The sequence below is a fragment of the Haliaeetus albicilla genome, chromosome 21 (genome assembly GCF_947461875.1).
Source record: "Haliaeetus albicilla chromosome 21, bHalAlb1.1, whole genome shotgun sequence".
Classification (NCBI taxonomy): domain Eukaryota; kingdom Metazoa; phylum Chordata; class Aves; order Accipitriformes; family Accipitridae; genus Haliaeetus; species Haliaeetus albicilla.
In genome coordinates, this window is record NC_091503.1 from 18,146,034 (window position 1) to 18,158,963 (window position 12,930).

Sequence of the window (12,930 nt, forward strand, 5' to 3'; positions counted from 1 at the left end):
CTCCAGGGAGTTCGCTGTCGTCTTTCATTTTGACTTGCACATTGGAGCAGCACCTATTTTGAACTTATTTAGGTCCTCTCAAAGAGATGGGTGACCTAGGACTTCCTTTGGCCCCAGCAGCAGCTGTGGTGGGTCCTTCTTTCTCAGGCACCTTCTGAGGAAGGGCCAGCATCTGATGCTTCCTCCCTGATGACTCTGGTGACAACAACCTGAAGCTTTCAGACAATGAGTAGCAGAAGAAGGAGCCAGATGACATGTATTGCAAAGGCCAGCAGGACAGACTTTCAGGGACAGCTGAACAGGACAAGTAGAGGTCCAGACCTAATTTTAGAGGTCACTCAATCTCAGGTTTGTGACCGGTCAGGCTTGGTACGCTAGTTTAAGCTTACGGTACCTGCAGGATCATGCTCCTATTGATGTGTTCAGGCTAATGGCAATTCTGGGTTTTTTTGTTTGTTGTTTTTTTTTTAGCAAGTCAGAGCCCAAGTCTAAAAGCCAGAGGGGGAAGATGAGCACAGTCTCTAACAAAAGAATCACCCCTTTCTTGTCTAACTGGAGTTGTAGAATACAATATTTCTCCTGAAGATAATCAGTCCTCGAGGGTCTGATTTTTCCATAAATCTCTAATTCTGTGGAGAATCCCCTCTCTCACCCTGACCGGCCAGGCAGTGGGAAGGCAGGTTGTGCATTTAACTTTCGCCTTCCGTGTAGCGAATATTTCTGTCGCTGCCGGGCAGGAGGCAGGACGGGTTACCCACAGCAGGGAACCTGCCACCATTGTAAGCCATAAATGTTTTCAAGGTATAATTTAGGTGAACTGAAGAGGAAAAATAGCCCAGAGACGGTGCCTGTGGCCAAAAGCTCAGACAGAAGCGGTCTCGTGTCTCTACGTGGCTCTGCAATGAGCTGCTCTGCATCTTCCTGCCTTGGTTTCTCCCCTGTGAAAGAGAGAGATGAAAGGACTCATCTCTCTTCTGCAGACCCTGCGTGATTCGATGTGGTTTGGAGGGAGGCCCCCTGAAAAACTCGAAGGCTGGGGAAATGGTGGTCGCGTTCTCTTAAGGCAGGGTCTGGTCTGGACGCTAAACTTAACAAGGGAAGGATGTAGCACGGCCAAAGCGCTTACAGCCGAGCCCAAGGGGTGCCAGGGGAGTGCAGGCACGGGAGGAGGTAGAAGGGTGAGGCGACGCGAGAAATATTTAATTGGGTTCATTTGCTAAAGACATCACGTGCTGGCTCCAAACGCAGAACCTGATGGAAAAGCTGCCACCACCTCTCCGTCGGGGAGTTTGGATTTAAAAAAAAATAAAAATTAAAACGCAAAAGCCCCCCTCCCAGCCCAGGCCCCCTCCCCTGGCCTTCTTGCGGGGGGGGCACGGGACGCCGTTTCCCGGCGGCGGCGGCCGTGCCTCCCTGCCCGGGGGAGGGGGGGGGGAACCCTTCGCCGAGCAGGGTGACCCCGCACGGAGCACACGCCCACGCAGGCTGTGCACACACACACACAGCTGATGCAGGAAACCGATCGCCGCGGCACAGCCCCCACCGGCAAAACCCGCGGCCCGGGCCAAAAAAGGGGCGCCGCGGCGGAGAGCACGACGCGCCTCCTCCTCGTATTTCCTCCCCCGCCCACTTCCAGCGGCGGAGGGGGGCTCGCTGCCGCCCGGGATGAAAAGTTAGCCGCCGCCAGGATGCGCGGCGAGGCGGTGAGTTTTTTTTCCCCCGGCGGCGCCGGGGCGCGGCGGGCCGGGCCGGGCGGCGGGGGCGCGGGGAAGCCCGGCCGGGCGGGCGGGGAGGAACCTCCGGGATCTCCGCGTCAGCCCCGGCTCTCTACGCGTGTGTGTGTGTGTCTGTGTGTCCGGCCGTGCCGGTGCCCCGGGGGCCGGGCCGCGGCAGGGGGGAGCGCGACGCGCACCGGCGCAGCGCCCCGGGGAGGAGGAGCCGGGGGGGGGGGGGAACGGCGGCGGTAACTTTTGCCCTCGGGGAAGGCGCCGCTTCGCGCCGGGCCCGGGCGCGGCCGCCGCGCATGACCCCCTGAGGAGACCCCCGGGAGGGGGGCGGCGAGGGGCTCCCCTATTCCCCCCCGCGCCCCGAGGCGCTTCACGGTCCCGGGCTGGGGGGACGGACGGACGGACGGACGCCGCCGCCGCCGGCCGGTGCCGCGGGGTCCCGCCCGTGAGGCGGCAGCGGCGGGGAAGCCGGCCCGCGGCGCGTCTGTTGTGCCTCGCGCTGCGCCGCCCGTCCCTCCCCCACCGGGCGGCGAGGAAACCCCCTCGGTGACCCCTCCCCCGACCCCTCCCCCACCCCCGCCTTCCCCCCCCCCACCTCAGCCCTCCGCCCGCCCGCCCCGGCCGGGGAAAGGGGGCGGGGCCGGGAGACCCGGTGACGTCACTGCTCCGGCCCCGCTTCCTGCAATAGAAAGTAAGAGACGGTAAAACACCCCCCGCCCCCCCCTTCATCCCCCCCCTCCCCGCCGCCGCCGCTTCGCGCCCCTCCCCCCCGCCAGTGACCGGGGCGCCGAGGGGGGGGGAGGGGCGGGGCAGGGGAGCCGCGTCTCTCCCTGAGGGGAGCCCGCCCCGCCCCTCCCCGCCTGTCAGGGGAGGCTCCCCCCCCCATTGTGTGTGTGTGTGTGTGTGCGCGCCCCCCCCCCTCCATCGCCCCTCAGCCGGGGGGGGGGGAAGTTCCGGGGTCGGCCGGCTCCCGTGTGGGACATGGAGGAGGAGGAGGAGGAGGGGTGGGGGGGTGAGCCCGGAGGAGGGGTCTGCCGCGGGGGGGGTGGGGGGCTGCGGAGGGTGGGGGGGGGCCGTGCCGGGGGGCGGCGCCTTGGCCGGCCCGGGGGGACGGTGCATGGAGGAGGAGGGGTGGGTGGCGGGCTCCGGGTGTGTGCGGGTGTGTGTGTGCGCGGCGGCGCTGGGTCATGTTTGTGTTTGAGGTTGTCAAGTGAAGGAGCCTCCCGGCCCCCCCCCCGCGCCACACTCCCCGATCTCCCTCTCCCCCCCCCCCCCCCCGCCGCCGCCGCCGCGCAGGGGTCGCCGCGTTCCCCGCCGCCGCCGCCGCCATCAGCCGCCGCCGCCGCGCCGGCTCCTCCGCCAGGTTTGCAGCGGGTCCTGCGGGGTGGGGGGGGGGGGGGGCGTGGGGGGGCTCGGGAGGCGCCGGGGGGAGTGTGGAGGGATTGTAGGGGGGGGGTGCGGGGCGGGACGGGCGCTCCCCGCCGCCCCCCCGCCGCGGCCGGCGCCCCCCTCTGCGCGGAGCTGCGGCAGCCACAACACAATGTGTCCTCCTCCTCCTCCTCCTCCTCCTCCGGCGGCGGGGGGGGGACGGACGGGCAGGGAGGACCGCAGGCCCCGCTCCCCCCCCCCCCCACTCCGCGTCCCCCCCCACTCCGGGCCGCGCGGGGACTCCGCGCCCCGGCTGCACCCCCCGGCCCCGGGCGGGTTTGTCTGTGTGCACCCCCCCGATTTGCAGCTGAGGTTCGGGGATGGGGGGGGGGGGGCCGGTCCGCGGAGCCCCGGCCCGGCTCCTCCCGCCCCCCAGCCCCGCTGGGTGCCGGGCTGCAGCCGCCCCCCCCCCCCCCGCACCCCTCACCCCCCCGGCATGTGTGCAGCGCTTTGTTCGGTGCGGCGTTGCAGAGGGGTTTTCCCAGGCTCCTCCCTCTTTATTCATTCATGGTTTTTTTTTTTCTTTTTTTTTTTTTTTTTTCCTTTTCCTCCCCTCTCTCCCTTCCCTTTGCAACCCTGCCCGCACATACCGACGGCTCTCCGGGGCTGGCGGCTGCTTCCCAGCCCCGCTCCCTAATCTGCATTTTATTTTGGGGGGGGGGTGGTGGCGGTGGATGTGACCGCTGCGTTGGCAAAGGCCCGCTTCTCCCTCTCCCTTTTTGTTCAAATTTAAGGAGGGAATGACTTTTCGCGTGGGTCCTGCACGGTGTTTCTCCGCCGTGGCTTTCGCACGGCCATCTCTTCCCCCGAAAGGACGAGTCCTGCCGGTGAGCGGGGGAAATCGGTGGTTTTAAGGCGTAAATAAGATGTCATTTGTGCTGCAGGGGAGCTTCGGGAGGTGCCTGGGATTTACGGATAGCCGGGGGATTTCAAACTCTTGCTCCACATAACTTGCATAAAGAAGTGACGGCGTTTATAATAACCTTTAAAAACCCCAGCCCAGCAGCACCCAGAGTAAAGTGGGACTGGGCTTCAGGGGGTGCTTGTTGCTTCAAGCAGTCCAGCCACTTCTCTGCATCTCCGGTTTGGGTCCGAGACCAGGAAAATGGACCTGTTAGCGTAAGGGCTTTATTTCATTTCTGAATCTTTCTGTTATCCTTGCGGATAAAGTAGTAGGAGTGAACAACTTGACAGGCTGTGTGCTGTGTTTTGGATTTTTCCTTGTTTTTCCTATACCGTGCAGTAATACCCTAGTGAAGAACCATTAGTCAGAATAACATTTTCCAGCCTCCTTTTATGTCAGTTGCAGTCAGTTTCTTCTCCTGTTTGGGTCCTTTTATGCAGCAACAGACAAAAGAAACATTAAAAATTAATGATTATATTCCTCAACAGTCTGTAGACTGAAGGGGTGGTTGCAAGTAGTCTATTTTAAGTGGGTGTGAATTCCATTTTTACAAAACCATGGTTGTCTTAAAAACAAACCCCCTAAATTAATACTTACAACAAATGCTAAAAATTCTCCGTACTTCCTCCTTGGAGTAGCTATCCTTAATCAACTTGTCCATATTAGGGGCCATTCTGAAGTTTATATAAATTTTTAAAATTTATTCCTAGTTTGCTAAACATGAGGTAGTATTACTATTAAAAAAAAAAGTGAGAAGTGGTTAATTTTTTATTTTGTTTAGCTGGAAGAGTGGAACTACACCCATCATTTTCTTTTTTAAGTTCTTGTGCGTAAGTGGTTTGCAATAGTTCTGTGGGAGATTTCACATCTTGGAGGATTTCAGAAACTAAACAAAATGCTCCTTAAACTGGAAGCAAATCATAAGAATATTTGAAAAGAAAGTTTTGTTAATTTTGAGAAGGATGTAGGTTTGGGGATGCAAATGTAAGTTTGTGCCAACTTAGCAGCGAATCGGTGTGTTAGGCTATTAAAAGAATTCCCCGGTCCATGGGGTTTATCTGTACCGGGGCTTTGCTGGCTGCAGCCTCCTGCAAGTGCAGGGGCTGCTGCAGCCACGTAGGACCACGCCAGGGCAAAAACTTGCTGTGCAACAGCTTGCAGGTGGGTCAAGAGCCACTGTGATTCTCTGCTGTATGCTGATTTTTCGGCAGAAATATCCCATGGGGAGTTCTTCTAGACGTGCACGCTCCATGTAAGGAACTTGGAGGTAGCTGATGTCACAAATAGGGTGGATTATTGCTGATGCAGTGTGCGTTTGCCCTCCGCTCTGCTCTCCCCCCACCCTGAGATGAAGATCTGTATCTTAAAGCCCGATGTCAAATTTTGTTTAGTTTTCTGGATTTATTTGCATAGGACACGAGTTGCTGGAAGACGTTTTCTGGCTAGAAAACAGCTGACAAATGTGGAAAAGTGTCTTAGTTTTCTCATGCTTCCTGAGTAATTCTAAAAGGAGTTTCACCCTCATGTAGTTTTCTTAAGGTGCTGGAACATTTCAGTCCGTAAAAGGATAGGTACAGAAATTTTTCTCGCTCATCGCTGATTTCCGTAGCTGTTTGAGAATCAAAGGGAGCAGATAGATACCTTTGTTTTCCTTATTAATGCATATGTCTCATAACTTTTCTTTCTCTTTTTTTAGCATTCGGATTAACTGACCCCTTTGACAAGTTTATGGAGCTGCCATCTCTCTGCTTGCTGTACTTCCCATTTCTGAGAGGAGAAAGTGGTGTATGAGATCAGAGGAAAATGCCTCGGACAAAGCAGATACATCCCAGAAATCTGAGAGGTATGTAGCTCTCAGCTGACAAAGAAAAGCTGTGAAAAACTCGGTTGCAGTTCCAGTTACGAGGTTAAAGGAATACACATTTAAGAAGTCTATTTTGATCCGAAAATAGTTTGCAAGCAAGTTTTAGGAGTTGTCTGTGAGACAGCTCTAATTTTGAGAGAAATAAGTGGAATCTGTTCTTATGCCTGCAGTCTGTGTGCTTGACAGCATTCTTGATATCCTCCAGCGTACAGCAGTAACTAGCATGAACTTTGAAAATGCAAAGGAAGACGTAGTTTCCTTACCAGGGAATTTACAGTTGAAATATACAGGGAGGTGGGAAATGTGTGTAATGCAGAAGCAGCATGAGATCTGACAGGCGGTAGTTGTTTTTCTTAATAGTAATCAGTTTGGCTTGCTTTTGAGGGGATCAAACTCTCCTCCCGTGCATGCCTTCTCGCTGTTTATCATCTGTCACCCACGCTACCTCGGGCATTGCTAGGTTTGACCTTGGTCTCCTTGCTGTCCCGCCTTCGTGCAGCTAAATGGTAGCTTCTTGGCTATGGAAAGGAGCAAGCAGGCAAGCGATCTGCTCCACGAACTGGCGAACTTACGTGCCCAGGCATTTCCTTGAACAAAATCCCAGTGCACTTAACTGAGCCCAGGACTGGCAGATGAATGTCAGGATTCTGATCCCATGGTTATTTGTTACTGTCTTGGTAGAAGTGGCCCTGGAGGAATTAAATGAGGGGAAAAACACAGGTCGGTTAACGAGCAGATGTATATGTTGAGGGAGAGCCCACTCCCATCCCTGCCCTCATACTCGGCTTTCGGGAGAACATGCTTCCACCTGCACCCCCACGTGTAGCTGTCATCAGCTTTTTTTTAATGTGAATTTTACAGTTGCAGTATGGAAGCATCCCTTCAGAGAATAAAAGCGATTACAAAACCACAAACATCGACATAAAGTTTTAGGGGCAAGAACAGCATTTGATTCCGGTTTTAACTTTTTATGCCAAAACGCAACAAACATCCGCATGTGTTTCAGTTAGTTTGCAGTTGAGAGGCTCTCAAGTGCTAGCGCATACAGCTGTATCCAAGACCTCATGTTCATGGACTATTACCACTACTACCACTAACAGTCTCTGCTGGAGAAGACATTTTTGCAGCGTCTTTGTTCAGGAAGTGCTGAGTAGCATTGTTCGGTGTGATGCATAAACCTCCATCACAGATCGGGAATTTCACATTTAGGTGATGCCGTTTCCCCTTCTTGCTGAACGTGAAGCAATAAATTAGAGCCTGATTTTTAATGTTGCTGCTTACCAAGTTGCTGACATAGCTGAGCTTACATTTTCTGATCAAATAGGAGAGTGATCTAATTTTAGTACTCTGATACCTACTCTTGTATTGCTTGAAACTTAATAGGAGTTAAGTCTATTTTAAAGCTTCCTATTCACTTAAATAAATGCATTTAGAATAAATAATCTAATTAAACTCTTAATTGTGTAAGAAATTAATTGCTCTTTTTTTTCCTTGCGTAATTTCCCCAGTCATTTAGCTTTTATCACCCGCTGTAATAGCAGTTTTCATCAGTTCCTATTTTTCCACAACTAATGGAGTTCTTGCATGAATTAAGATGGGTTAAATGTGGAGAAGGGAAATAGAGGTATACAGTGAGCCCATAATTTGAAGTGATGTTGGAACGGTTAAATGATTGCTAAAACTACACAGGTGCTACAAACTTCAACACGTTGTGAGCATATATTGCTACTATCATGGGTTATTAGAGGTGAAGTGATTTGAAAAATCAGTTTACTTCTCATTAGTTATGCCCTATTTCCATTTTTAGTCTAGATAATGAGGAAAACTGGATTTCAGTTTCTGTAGTCATTTTATCAGTCTCTGAGAATATTGCAGAAAATATTTGCTTAAACCCTCAGGTTTTGCTGGAACTTGAGGAGGCTGAAAGATTTCACAGGTCTGTTTTCTGACAGCTTATTTTTATGTATGCAAAGTTAGACCCATCTTAAGTTGGCAGTCTTAACCATTAAAACTTTAAAAAATGTGGGTTTTAGCACTGTGGTTTAATCCATGGTAATTAGTACCAATGATAACTGAATCTGCAGAAAGAATAAATGTCTGTGGTTGAAGGTGGAACTCGGCAAACTCTTACGTTTTATAACTTTTGGGAGACAAATATGTAAGATTAAGTAATCTGTATTTTTAGGGTAACAGGTATTTTTAAGTTGTCTAAACCTGATTGTCACCTTTTGTACTATGTACAAAGAACACTCCATGGCCTTACCTGGCTTCTCCCTCCCTTGTCCCAACTCCTCTCGTTGCCCCATAGCAATCAAATTGCCAGCGGCTTTAACTGGATTTGTCCAGTGCCCATCAATGTTTAACTTCTTTGAGAGATCGCTGTTGAACAACCCTTGACATTCTCTATCCTGTTGTGCATCAGATGAGTTACTTGGGTTGCCCTTCCAGTCCAAGTCAGCCTGGAGAATAAACAGCCAAGTCCAAGAACCTGAAGTATTTTCCCCTAAAAAAACCCCAACATAATCCCTCTCTCCTTCCCCTCCCCAAAAAACACACAGAAAGAAACCCACCATAAACACACACCCCCACACTCCCCATTAGTTTGAGGTTTGCTACAGCATAGGAATAAGTTTGAAGGTTTTAATATTGCCTGTGTTTACTGTAAGCCACCTTATTGTCCGGGGAAAATGAAGTAGCATTGTTTAATATAGAGAGCTAAATTTAAGATTTTGGCAGGAAACCCTAAGGCTCTTCTTTTTGTGACATGGCTTGATTTTACTCATTTTGTATACTTCTGAGAGAGCTGACAGCCTTTGGCAGATTAGCAGTGGCCCTGGAGTATCGGGATCAGTGAAGATCAAATTTATTTTTCGTGGGGTGTTTTTGTGTGCTGAGGTCCTCTCCCCCTTCTTGGCTTTCGCTGTTTGTTTATAGATGAGTCAATATAGTGCTATGCTAACCTGATTTTACAGCAGGGAAAAAAAAAACCACCTGTATCAAGAAGGCAGGATATGGGAAGCATTATTTTGCAAATAAAAAAAAAAATTAGATTAGTTGGCCATTGGTTTTCATGACTATGTGTTAGTGACATGGTTTTAATGCCCAGCTGTGGCTGAATGAGCATGTTGTATCTGAAGGGTACCAATAAGGCATCTGCTGTGCTGTGCTCATTTCATGATGTTGTTTTGTCACATCAGCCTTCCCTCCTTCTCACTGCAAACACATCCTTAGGTGAAAAATGTTAGGGTCACCAGTGGACTGCTTTGGTAAGAGGAGTTGTGCACAGTGTCAGTCTCCTGGCTAACTTAGCAGTCGTGGTCATCCCCAGCAGTAGGGGTGAGTGGCTAAAATTTGAGAGAAATTACAGTTTTGCAGGTCTCAAAAGGATATGGATCAGATGCATGCAAGTTCTGGAAAAGGCTTAGTAGTTTCAAAGGCGAAGGGCAAAGGTATGCCTAGGAAAAGCCTGGCATCGGTTGCCTGTCAGCTGTGTGACTGGAACTGAGTTTATAAGCAGGTGTTCCTGATGTTGTCTTAGTCTCTTAAAGATGTGTGTTGTGTTGCTAATCAAAAGCATCATCACTCCCTCTCCAGAAAGTAAGAGTGCTGCAAAAGAGGAAAATATCTGTCTTATTCAGACATCCAGAGGTCATCTTTTCTTAATTTACTTTATTTGTTGCATGAAGTTTTAACTCACTAAAACTAAGAAAAAGACTGCTTTGCATGCAGTTGCACCCTATATTTGCATGGCCAGTTGATAAACAGGTGTAACAAAACATTTCATAGAAGCTGTAATGTATTCCCAGAAGTACAACATTAGAGAATCGTGCTTTTAGCAGGGCTGAGTGGGCTTGGTTTGTTGTCAGATGGTTGTGAGGATACAGAAGGAAAAACAACTCCTGTTTTTGTTTACTTAGAAGTACCCAGTTGTAAAGTTTAAAATGAAAACGTATTTATTATGTGTACAATGTTTAGCACAGTGCTCTGATTCACCAATACAAAACTGTAACAAAAATATTTTGAACTTCTTCTCTTTCTGGATAAGCTTTCTGTTATTTTTAAGTCAAATTGTTGCTGTTTCTGTTTTTCCCTTCTCAATCAAATATTTCTATTTGAAACAAATGGCGGACAGGCCCATAAAGTTTAACAGCTGTCTCCAAATCTTTTAACACTTTGCATTTGATAAGGAAATGCAAGTATAATATGAATAGCTTTGCTCAATAGCTTGATAGCTTTGCAGTAATCTGAAAAGCGTGCTTAAATTTGCTGGAAAGCTGGATACATTCTGGGCCTTACGATGTCCAGAAGAGCTAGGCATCTACCATGTCTTAAGTGTGATTTAGCAAAGACTCTTTGAATTGGTTTAAAATTGTAATGTGTTTTCAGTCCTGAAATAGGCCCGTTCACACTGAAAGCTGACAGGTTGATATTTCTTATTAGTGTTTGGTCGTGTAGTCTATAAAACTTGAGAATCGATTGGTGTGCTGTGCTTCAGTTCATGATTTGCATCAAATTACTTAAAACCGCTGAGATTTTCTCAAGGCTCACTTCTGTAACTTGTGCTTGCTTGGTTCAAAAGAAATGTGCAAGCACAACAGTTGACTTTAGGTCTTGGTGTTGTTTCTGAGACAAAAATAATGCTCCGCTTCAGGGTGTTTCTGAGGGGCTGTTGATGCAGTATTGGTACATCAGAAGCTCTGGTGGTCCATGCTGTGTGGTGTACCTGTGGACATCTGTAAAGATGCTGCGTATGTGTCCTGCTTAAATTTCTGGAGCATGTGTGAGACACAGGTGGAACAAGAAGTTGGAGATTTGACTCGGTGACTTTGTTATAGAAATATCCCTTGATTTGGCAGCAGTTCTTGTTTCTGTATATCTGATCGTTTTGTATAATTTCTTCTACAAACCAAATTTGAACCCCAGACCTCCCTCATGAACGTAGAGAGAATGCATGGCTCTGTTGGTGTATCATCCACTGGAGGACTAGCAGATCAACTTGTAATGCAATGAGTAAACCAGATCTCTTGTAGACCGCAGAAGTACTCTCTCTGTGCCTCGTATTTCTCATCTGGGATGTAGAATGATGATGTTTCTCTTTTTTTGTTCTTGTTTTACTTGTTTAGAGTGTAAGACCTCTAGGCTGTTTCTTACAGTGTGAATGGTACGACGCTTGCACATTAGAGATCATCTTGACTGCAGTCCTTAAATTTTATTGTAATGTGAATAATGTCTATATTTACATGTGAAAAACTGTCTAAAATACTCATGCGGTGTAAGAAAGGCTGGATTTAAAGGGTGTAATTTGCCACCCTTTCCCATCACCTGTCCTGTTCCTGTCTTCTTGTTCCATGTCCCTGAATTTGATCATGTGTTTTCAACAGGGTCGAGTCCTATTCACTGCACAGGATGGTTGGGGCTTATGTCAGTGGCCACAAGTGATGGACAAAAGCCTGTTGAGAGTGGATTGCAAGAGGGGAAAGAATCGTGGGGTGGATAACACTGTTCAGTATTGCCTTGACACAACTGTGTTTAATTCCTGCCTCTACCACTGAGTTTCTTGCATGAGACTGAGTGATTCTGTTACACCAAACCTTTGCAGCCAGCTACTAACTGCGTGTGCTGCATTTTGCCTGAGCTGAGATGCCCAGGCACAAATTCCGAGTTTTTGCAACTGCAGTAAGTCCACTATGGCTACAGTTTGGATGCAAAACACTGCGAAAGTGCTAAGTACCTTTAAAAAAAAATTTAAAAAAAAAAATCAAGGTCTAGGTGACTTGAGCTGAAGATCCAAGATTAGCCAACACTTTTGGCAAATCTTTTAATCTCTCTATGCCTCTGTTTTCTGCCTGTAAATTGGAGATACCAGTACTGCATCGGCTGCTAAGGGCTCAGAAGATCCAGTTGTTAGTGTTGCGAAGCAGACGCTGGGAGGCTAAGTAACGGAAAAGATGATGAAGAAGCTGGTAGTAAACAGAGCCAAGCAGTGAGCACAGCCCGTTTTGCGCACTGGCTTAGTTTGCGTAAACACCCTTGCTTTTGGCATTCTCCAGCTTCTTGCTGCTTCGCTTCACAATCTTAACATTTAAAAGGTATTCTTAAAGGTTACTTCCTAGCTTTTAAAATACCAAACTAAAAAACCAAGAAATTCCACTGTATTGAACCACAAACGCTTCTCGTATGAGTCATCGACGTGTCGGGACCTTTCGCTGCGTGCGCCGCGCAGCCTTGATGGCCCAGCCGGCGTGGACCAGGCGCTGGCGAGCGGGGAGAGGCATCGCTCCCACCGGTTAGCGTTCATCGTCACGCCGCGGAGTTGGGAGCTGTTGCTGAGAAAGCCCCTGCAGCCAGGAGGGAATACGCGCTGCAGGAGGAGTCTCTAGAGAGGAACATCTCTAATGTCATCGGTTCCCAGTTGGTTTCGAGACCGGTTTAAGCCACTGCCGCGGGAGGAGGAGGAGGAGGAAGAAGTAGTGGCATCCAGACCGAGTTATGCTAGCACCGCAGGCTGGGTGGTAATTTTCGTGCTGGGGGGGTGGTTCCCCGGTGCTGTGCACCCCACGGCCACTGGAGCAGGGGCCGGTGGCAGGTGGGGAGAGACAGCGCAGAGGCAGGGTTGTCTCGAGCCTCTTGCTCGAACTCCTTGCGAAACCGTGTTGGAAATCTCTGTTGGCCGTGTGTAAACGCAGCAGGCTTTTTGAGCTGCTTTAGTTGTCCAAAGACGGGTATAGATTTTCATAAGGATGACAAAAGGTGTGTTTCTTATTTCTGGTTTCTTTGCTCTTCCCGCCAGAACCCCCCTTCTATTGACAAATTTCAAAACTGGGAAGAGATGGAGGTTACTTCATGGGTGACTTAAAGAATTTTAGTGTCCTGGTAAACCAGCAGGAGACTGAACTGGTCTCAGCCGACACCTTAATTAAAAATAAAATAAAACACTCCCTCTAAAATTTGGCATAGAACTTTCATTCAGACTGAACGAAATTTGGCTGAGGTTTAAGCAATTAAAA

The 12,930-nt window shown here is 49.6% G+C and overlaps 1 protein-coding gene across 6 annotated transcripts in view; it reads left to right on the forward strand.

The window, feature by feature from the left end:
• Window positions 1–1,478: 1,478 nt before the first annotated feature.
• The window catches only part of HIVEP1 (HIVEP zinc finger 1), a 130,838-nt gene continuing 119,386 nt past the window's right edge, over window positions 1,479–12,930 (forward strand). For 3 of the 6 annotated variants that reach the window (XM_069809102.1, XM_069809103.1, XM_069809095.1), the window contains exons 1-3: window positions 2,972–3,090; window positions 4,040–4,274; window positions 5,756–5,902. In XM_069809102.1, the coding sequence (XP_069665203.1) occupies window positions 5,863–5,902 (40 nt within the window). In that variant the 5' untranslated portion in view covers window positions 2,972–3,090; window positions 4,040–4,274; window positions 5,756–5,862. Of the gene's footprint in view, window positions 1,704–2,954; window positions 3,091–3,795; window positions 3,983–4,039; window positions 4,275–5,755; window positions 5,903–12,930 lie in introns of those variants that run through there. The other 3 variants (XM_069809098.1, XM_069809096.1, XM_069809099.1) reach the window with 3 other exon arrangements.